Here is a 9,933-nt window from a genome sequence, read left to right as displayed (position 1 = left end):
AATGAAAGATCATAAGACTCGAACGCACAAAATTCGCTCTCATTTCCAACAGCCACTGTTGCACCAATTTATTTCGGAGACGCAGTTACAGAGACCGACACACGATGGCAGTCACATCACATGTTCCACACAGACAGTCAACTAGGACACGTGAGCGAGACTTGAATAATCCTCCTTCAGTTTGACCCCTTGTTCATTAACGCTCCCCCTGGAGTCCCATCTTGGCTGGCAGGTGGTGCCAGTCTATTATCTAAATGCCATGCTGTTTCATCAAAGGTAGCCTGGATTGTCCCAGTTCACTGCGCAAAAACAAATACCCTTAGATGGGCCCATTGATGGATATTAGGACAAACATAAGCACTGCAGATCGGTGGTCCATCAACGCATATGTGACATTCACTTGGCATGCAGCAGCTTAGAATAACATTTGGTCATTATACACCGCTTAGGCCATTCATTTGATAACTCAAATGTAAAAAACAATAATAATAAAAAAAACACAGAAGAACTCCAAGTCAGGAACGGCGACGGGGGCCAATGAAAGCACAGGGTTAACAATACGTTTTTTTTGTGCAATTAAATGCATAAAATGTCTTCAACCAAGACCAGATGAAAAGTAGATTCAGGTAGCTGATTTACGGAATCTAATAAACAGCTAATAAATGCAATCACACAGATACAATTACAGCCGAAATTCCCACGCATGGCAAGAAATGTGCATCGTTTCACAGATCTTATGTCAACACATTGTCAGGACGACAAAGCAAGTGTGACAAAGCGAACCGACCCAGATTTTGTGTTCTGACCCAAAGACGTACTTGACAGGTAGTTTGTCCTTCGAAGGGTTCGTTTGATTGCTAATTTAACCCCTAATGGGGTGTGCAGTTGTGCATGAGGCCTGCCAGAGGCGATTCACCCTCCATACTGGCACTGTCCTGGCGGTTAGGCCTCTAAACCAGTAGAGGGCACCGTAGAGAGAGAGCGAAAAAAGTCTGTCAACGTGCATCAGCGCTTGTTTTTTGTTTGTAGGAGACTGTACAAACATTCAACAGAGACACGTACAAAGACAAAACACAGACAGGGACATTCACACACATTCGTGTTGAGGTGACTGTCGTTTGGTTCTTCTCGAAGTGACAGGCAGCAGTTCTTGAGTGAACGTTTAAATCCATAGACAGCTCCTTTCATTGCTTTAGAGTTCCTTCATGCGCTGTCCCTTGTGCTTTTCCTGTGCATCATGTTTTTGTCGGGCTGGAAGAGACTGTAAACTTTCATACGTAACAAATCACAAAAGAGAAATACATAGGTACACATAGACATTTACAGTCAGCTGGATGTGTTGTGCTTTGACAGTGTGCAAAATTACGGCACCACCAACTGTAACAAACACCAGGATGCTATTACACGTTTAACATGTAATAAACAATAACACTATAATATGGCATGAGCTCCTGTGGCATAGTCACAACACAGTACGATTTCACATAAGTGACGTGTAGACCAGAAAAAGGGGTCGATTGTTTGTGCGTCACAATCTGGGCTTGTGATCACACTTGCTTCTTTCTCATCACAAAAGAATGTGACACTTAGCTGTACAATAGATTATGATGCTTTTTCTCACGCATTAATATTGAATGTCATCTTCATCATCATTCTCAGACTGAGCATTATTGCATTTCTTTATCATTATTACTCCATTTTTCTTGTATTACTTTTCAGAGGATGAGCTTGTGTGTGCTTGTCTGCGTGTTAGTCACTGCTAGGGGCTCCTTGCTGTGTCAGTGTGTGCCAGTACTCCACTTTCTTTCCTTTGTATTTTAGACACTCAAACCAGTGTTTCAGTCGCTCTCCTTTTGCGTTAATCCCCAATTCAACGCCACCTGAGAAAGAGAGAAAAAGAGAGAACAATAGCAATGAAAAATAGCAGGGCTGGATGATTATGACCAAAAAAAAATCATAATGAATAATTACACTACTGTTTAAAAGTTTGGGGTTAGTGAGATTTTTTAAAATGTTTTTGAAAGAAATCTCTTATGCTCACCAAGGCTGGATTTATTTGATAAAAAACAGAAAAAAGCATAAAATTATTAAATATCATAATGTATTTATTCCAATATGCTGAGTTGGTGATAAAGAAACATTTCTTATTATTATCAATGTTGAAATCAGCTTTTTTAAAATCAATTTTTGTGAAAAAATTGAAAATTTCTTTCCAGGATTCTTTGATGAATAGAAAGTTCAAAAGAACAGAATTTATTTATAATTATTTTAAATTATTAGAATAAATATGATGCATCCTTGCTGAATAAAAATTTTAATTTCTTTCCAAAAAAAAAAGAAAAAGAAAAAAAAAAGGAAAATTCTTACTGACCCCAAACTTTTAAACGGTAGTGTATTTTCCTTGATATTTTAATTGCATTTTTTTTTGTGTTAGGCAACTACATGCTATATTTGTCTAATATATTCTGTTTTATACTATTTTACCCTGGGTAGTAATTAGATGCTTATTTACATATTTATGAGGTTAATAACACCAAGCGGAGAGTGATGATAAGCATGCAACCTCGATCAATACCTGCTTGTCTATATTCGCACATAAATCTGTTTTAAATCTTGTGTTTACAATGACAGTTTTAAATTTCCCAATGGACAATGTAACTAAAACAGCACATTAATATTTAATTGATGAGGTAAGCATTATGGTTGGATGGATGTTTGCCCACTATAACATTCTAGCACATGCTATTTACTTTTTAAAATTACAAGAGTATATTATATTACATACATACGTATTGTTTATATATGTATACATAATGCGTATATTTGACTGTGGCTTCTGAAGCCAAGTTGTTCTAGACACTTCAGCATGTCTCTCCTTAGTCTAACACCTGAGCTTGCTCTGAATAATGAAAGTGCGTGTGAGTATGTTGGTGGACACAAGCTGCGTTTAATTTCATCAGGCCCCTCATGTACTGAGATTCTGTCCCGCTTCGATCACTCCTACACAAACACACACACATCTCACATCAATACCACATGCTCATGGCCACGAGCAAGCCATGACAAATGAACCCTATGCATGACATCCCTGCCATAGGGAATGAAAGAAAAAGAAAGGAAATAGACATGGAGCGAGTGAAAGAAAGTGAGTTGGAAAGATCCAAGAAAATGTTAAATAAATACTAAGCTTCATTGCACATGTCAATCCGAGAACTGCGTCCTCGGTGTGCCTTCATGCCTGGATGTCTCTCACAAGCCTCCATTCATTCACATCCCTTCATGTCTTTACACTTCTGTTGATCCCCCCCATCCATTCCTCAGCCATCCCCTCTAAATCAGTAACACTGACATCAATTACTCTCACTGTCCCAATCGTTACAGAGCGCTCGTGTCATTCAACCATAAATAAACATGTCACAGCACAAAGCTCAAGAGCTTTTCTGTTCTAGACCCTTCCTCTGTTTCGTTTCATTAAGGGACAGTTCAGCCAAAAATGAAACTTCTGTCATCATTTACTCATCCACATGTCTTTCGAAACCTGTATGATCTTTTTCTTCTGTGGAGCACAAAAGCAGTTATTTATAGCAGGCTGCTCTTTCATTAAAAGTGAACAGTGACCATAGCTGTCGAGCGACACTTTCAGTGATTAACGACTTAAATTTCAGTCTGTTCCTCACACAAAGTTATCGTATGATTCACATTGGATTACTTTTATGGTCCTTTGTGATGCTTTTCTGTTTTTCTTTTTTTTTTTTTGGACCCTTCCACTTTGCTAAACTACTCCTTTGGTACTCCAAGGAAGGAAAAAGGTTTGGAATGACATGAGAATAAGCAAATCATGAGATTTTTGGGTGAACTTGTATATAAAACTCTTTTCTTATTCTGCACAGGAAATGAGACATGCAAGTTGTAACATTCACAAACAGCACCATCTAAAAGGAAAGATCCATGTCAAAATAAGTTCAGCTCTATCTGCAGCATCTGTGGCATGCTGACAATACCAGAGACAATCATTTGAGTTGTCGCTCGGTTTGCATTTACATGGGAAGTCTATGCAGCAAAGCTTTCTGCAGAAATGTTCAAATCAAGTCACTAGCTTACATACAATGTATATAACAGACATATTCTATAACTCTATTTTTTGCACTTGTATTTAATTTTTCTGCAAAGTTGTGTATACAGTGTAAATACAGAATGCATATGTAAGTATAGGAAAGACACTAAACTAACTAAACAACTGTTTCTGGTATAAGTCAAGGTTTTAACAGTTGTCATCAAACGTCTTTAATTTTGAAACTGTGTGCACTTCATGTTTGGTGAAATGCTTCGCACCAAAGACTTCAAAGGAAATGAATATTTTTGCTTGTAAAACTCACCTATGAAGTCATTGCTCATGCCCAGGTCGTAGTCCCAAACTGAGATCTCCAGGGTTTTCTTGGGCAGCTGATCATGTGGGACTTCATAGGTAAACTCCTGGGTTGAAGAGGACAAACATGAGTTTTGGTAGAGGGACAAAACAACATTTATATTTACAATGAGTGGTCACAAGATATGGTCACACTCGACTTTGAGCATGCAAAATTACGAACAACAGGATAGGCTATCACATTCTAGGGCTTCTGCTTTAAATAAATCATGACTTTTAAGTAACAAAAATAATACAATAAAATCTGTCATATATAGCACCTACAACACTTTCCCATAAATTGCAAAGTAAAGTTTTTATTCTTCATTTTGAGTCGAGATCAATCTGTGACTATAGAAATTCACAGGTCAAAGTTTATTAAACTTGAATTTGGTATGCAGCCAAGAATGAAACTTCTTCACTTGTGCCTGCGTTTCCGCTCGCCCACATTCACATGAATATGAATGAATTTGAACAGAGCTGCATGCAGTCTAAAGGGCTGCATGACTGTGACAATATCCTAATTGTTACGCATTTCTCCCCGATATTTTATTGTGATTATTACTTTAGATTAAAAAGTTAACCAAGACTGCTTTAAACTCGCTTTTAAGGCCTACAGAATCAGTTAAATGCCTTTTGTTTTCCATTGCATTTGTCTGTGACTGATGCTCAACCACTGCAAAAAATTGTGTAAAAGTCATTTTAGTGCAAGTAGACTTACTAAGAAAGGAATCAGTATTTAAAATTTTTTAATTAATCACGAGAGCCATAAATAATCTCAATTAATTGTGGAGCTTCATGTGACCACACCTTTAAAGGGGTCATATGATGCGATTAAAATTTTTCCTTTCTCTTGGTGCATAAAGAAGATCTGTAAAGTTATAAAGTCTCAAATCCAAAGAGATATTCTTTATAAAAGTTAAGAGTCAACCACGCCTATCTAAAACGGCACATTCTAACACGCCCCCACATGTCAGCGTCACGACGTGGGAAGATTTGCATAACACCGCCCAAATGTTCATGCAAAGAAAGAAGGCGTACATTTTATTCTCGCTGTAGTATTGTTGCTGCCGCCGATGCCATGACGTGAAGGCGCTGTGTGTTTCGTTGTGAAAGCGAAACTACTTTGTTTGGCCTTCCAAAAGAGGACGATATCCGCTTCGTCATGCCTAGAGCTGATCCGTGCTGGTTGCTGAGGAAATACATCAACTTCGCGCAGTGGATCGCCGGATCGGCTTTCACCGTGGACGAAGCGGAGTCCAGCCCGGGGTCGTCACATGTGGTTGCCGCAAGCCCGCCGGACGCTCCTTCGTTGAATCCGCTGGCCGCGCCGTTCTCAAGCCCGCCGGCTGTTCCTCACTCAAGCCCGCCGGCCTCCGCTCACTCTAGCCCGCCGTGTGTGACGCTGCGTGTTTCATTGTGAAAGCGAAACTACTTTGTTTGGCCTTCCAAAAGAGGACACGACTAGAAATCAGTGGTTAAGTTGTATTTACAACACTGTTCCAGAACAGTTCAACCCAAATATTCAGATGTGAGCAGCGCATTTTATGGAGGACTGTTTCCTGATCCTGGTAGAGTAGACTACAATGCCGGCTGTTCTAACTCACAGAATTTAAGTAAGTTTTCATATTTAAAGAATTTGCCACTGATGATTCAAACGCAAGTTTTGAGCAGTGTAGAGTAGAGCATGTTGTTTGTCATTTCTCCGACCACAAATGCAGACATGGTTTTATGTTTACGCTGTGCGATGCAATGCAACGCGTAAAAAGACAGTATAAATCATTATAATCTGTAATTATGTCCCCACTGGATGCAACAAATGCCTCGTTTATAATGGGTTTTAATGTTTTTGTCTCGTCGCTCCGGCCGGGACACAGCATCACAATATGGTAAGGGGCGTAACATTTCCGTCACACGCTTGAGGTATTCGGCCAATCACAACGCACTGGATAGCTGGCCAATCACAGCACACCTCACTTTTCAGAACGATGAGCTTTGTAAAAATCGCCGTGTTTCAGAAAGGCAGGGCATAGAGGAGAAACAATAATGTACAGTATGTGGAAAATGTGTTTTTTGAACCCTAAACCGCATAAACACATTTCATTACACCAAATACACAAAATAATGTTCTTTTTAGCAACATCATATGACCCCTTTAATAGGAATACTAACCTCGTTAAACTCGGGGTTTAGAGTCTTCTTCTTCACTGAGGTTTTGTATTTGGACTTTTTCCCCATGTCAGGCTGCAAAACACTTATAAAGAGAAAGAGAAAGAGAAATAGCCAGAAATGAATCATTGCTCTGCAGTGAGAATTTTATAACTTCTCAAACATCAAAGCAAATCATTAGCAAATCATTGTTTCAAGCTCACAAAACATCCATGACACAATCAAGGCAGAAAAAAAGCACAGACAAGGGTGTAAGAGCTCATTTTAGAGCATGACGAATTCTAGAGAGAGAATAGAGAGAGAGAGACCTTGTATAGTGAGGTGGCGATGATGGTGTTGTTCTGGGTGATTCATTCAATCTATTAAAGACTGAGACTAATTGAGGATGGATGGAATGAATGGATTGAGAGGGTGTTGGAGGACAGATGATGCATCCACAAGATCTGTGGCTCATGGAGTCATCAGTGGATAACCAATAAGGACTCATCATTTATTATTCATGAGAGATATCAACCTACACAACATGTTACAAGGAGAGAGATGGAGAGAGACGCATGGGGATATGACGCAAGAGACATATTGCCATCTACATGGATCCATGACGAGTTATGAAACCTGCTTCCCGTACCTGAAGCAGTTACATAACACATAGAGGCTGAACAACATTAAATTGACTATGACTGAATTGTGCCGGTGTATATTTGCACATGACATCTGTGTTGTTAGAGGCTGATTAAGTAAAATAATTAAACTAATCAAGTAACTGCAATTCAGAAACATAAATTAGCTTTTTAAAATGACGAAAGCACACATGACTAGACTGTACGTCTGGATATATACTGTTTTTGGTGCTTTTCTCTGTCATTTGATGAATATCTGCTGCTATGATCAAAAGTAAATTATCAGAGCATATAATACTGTACATACACAAAAAATCTCTCAGATAAAATTAATTTAAATAATGCAACGTTAACTGACAAATAGCACTGCATTCTGTGAATAATATACATAAAACATATAACAATATATTATATAAAATATATAATAATAATAATATATAATAAATTACATAAAACCAGCTGTTTTAATATATTCCCAAATTTTATGAGTGACCCATTTGTTGATTTTTGAACTCAATTCATTCAATTTCAGTCAATTGAAGTCATCCAATTGACTGAAACATTCAAAAACACCAATTCATTCATAAACAAAATTAGTTCAATGAAAAAGTTATATTTATAGATAAATTCCCCCGAACACGTTTAATATGCACTCTTTGATCATGCTCTAAATTTGAAATATATGCAGCCAAAGAAAAGTTATGGGAAACAGAAATGAGTTCACTTCAAGTCCCTACAGCGTCTTTTTGAGATGTTGCGTATGCGCAACAAAATGAACAAATCAGTCTCTGAGACAACTTGTTATTCCAAAGACATATCAGATATTCACATAAAAGAACAAATCATTCATGAAAGACTGTACTACACAACTGCGCTGAACACACAGTTCTGTGACTATTGTGTCTTAAATTAGTTTCTTATAAGCTTATTTATTGAACTGGTGTATAAAAGCAATAACACACTTGCAATCACGCTGTCAGTTTCCATTAAATGTCAACTGGATCATATTGACGGAATATCATTTAACAGCACAGCGTGTGTTTGTGCAAAAAAAAAAGATTTACCACTGGATAATAACCACTGGACTACTGACACACTATTGAAACTAATAATAGATGCTTGAGTTGTGATTCAGTATAAAATTAGCCAATCTTTAGATAATAATTGACTGATTTGTTGGTACATGTCAGGATATTAATCAGAATATTAATGATGTTTTATTTCTGTGTGACAAGTTTTATATCACTGACAGGATGATTTTGCCTTTCTAATGGCTTTTTAATGTCCTGTAAAAAGTGTTGGATATTAATTGGACATCATTTAAATTTACAACATTTTTGGATGGGTTCCCCTACCCCAGGCCCAATGAATAGACAGGCGTGGGACATGGGACATGTTCCAGCTGTTTCCTTCATGTCTTCATGGAAAGTTGTGACAAAGACATCAACGGTTTGTCAGACCTTGAAAGAGTTACAGGGCAGATAAACTTGATTTAAATGGCAAAACTGACTGATGCTAAGCATGCTAATATTAGATGCTATTACATTAAGCATGAGGCATATAATGTCCTTCTCAAGAAGAGCTGCAGGAAATTTCATTCTTGAACTCTAAGGAGACAACTGTCGTCATCTGGGTAATTAAAAGAATAACTGTCGTCCTGGAATAGCCTGTCTACAATGACAACCATCAGTCCTGAATGAAAGAAGAAATTTGGCATGGACAGAATGTTTTTCTTCTTGTCTTTTCTTCAGTCTTGAGTATTGGAAATCATTGTGTAGCGAGGGCAAATTCAGATGAATAAGAATGACATTTTCAATATGTTAACTCCCAGTCTATTGGGCCCTATTCTTACAGAGCAAGTTCAGTTCATAAGAGGCATGGTAAAACAAGAAAAAAAAATAATTTTACATAATATTTACATATATTAAAGCTGAAGTGTGTAATTTGTAATTAGTGCAAGCAGCATAAAATTAGTGTGTAATTATAATTCCTGTAGCTCAAACAGTAGCAAAGCTGAAGGTCATGGGTTTGATTCCAAGGGTGAATGCATGAACGTATAAGAAGTACACCATGAAAGCAATGCTTTCTGCCCAATGTAAAAGTAATTTCTGTGCCACTAGTGCCATCAAATAAAAAGATGTGAATAAGTGTGCCTACATCCCTTCTATATTATGCAGAATTCATCAGATGAATATTATGTCCAAATACACAGTATTCATAAAATACTAGCTAAAAAATTCATGAATAGCCTACTGCTACCACCCAGAGTCACAAGTATCCAATAGACACTTTACTATCCAATGAGGCCACGAGAGAAATGTAGTTTGTGCTGTAGGATGTAGTACGTCCGGATTTAATTACTACACACAGTGGCGTTACTTTGCTTTGAAAAGTGGTGGGGACACCACGCAACTCGTTTTGCAAGTTTTTATTTAATAACCTAATTTACTTGGGGACTGGGTTTAGAGTTTTTTTTGCTTTTCAAAAATACATCGATGTACCAGGGGCGGCGCCAGAGAATTTTGAACGCAGGTGCTGAGGGGGTGCTAGATCATTGACAGAGGGAGCTGGGCAATTCAGGGCTCCAGACTCATTCTTCCCACTGGTGGCTCTTTTGCGATTAACTTTCTCAGTTGGTTGCAAGAGCACTTTTTTTTTTGCGCTACAACATGCTATTAATCAATGCATGCTGATGAACTTTTATCGTAGTTTATAGGTTATATGGAACGAAAGTAGTTA

At 37.9% G+C, this 9,933-nt stretch overlaps 1 protein-coding gene across 2 annotated transcripts in view; it reads right to left on the bottom strand.

The window, feature by feature from the left end:
* Positions 1-25: 25 nt before the first annotated feature.
* The window catches only part of LOC107598995 (double C2-like domain-containing protein beta), a 41,566-nt gene continuing 31,658 nt past the window's right edge, over positions 26-9,933 (bottom strand). For both annotated transcript variants that reach the window (XM_016290479.1, XM_016290478.1), the window contains 3 exons: positions 6,578-6,659; positions 4,377-4,473; positions 26-1,880 (listed from right to left, as the gene is read on the bottom strand). In XM_016290479.1, the coding sequence (XP_016145965.1) occupies positions 1,750-1,880; positions 4,377-4,473; positions 6,578-6,659 (310 nt within the window). In that variant the 3' untranslated portion in view covers positions 26-1,749. The remainder of the gene's footprint in view (positions 1,881-4,376; positions 4,474-6,577; positions 6,660-9,933) is intronic.

This window comes from Sinocyclocheilus grahami, unplaced genomic scaffold, assembly GCF_001515645.1.
Source record: "Sinocyclocheilus grahami isolate Dianchi unplaced genomic scaffold, SAMN03320097.WGS_v1.1 scaffold259.1, whole genome shotgun sequence".
Taxonomy (NCBI): Eukaryota; Metazoa; Chordata; class Actinopteri; order Cypriniformes; family Cyprinidae; genus Sinocyclocheilus; species Sinocyclocheilus grahami.
The sequence above is the reverse complement of the archived record's forward strand: the minus strand, read 5'-3'. Positions and strand labels throughout refer to the sequence as shown.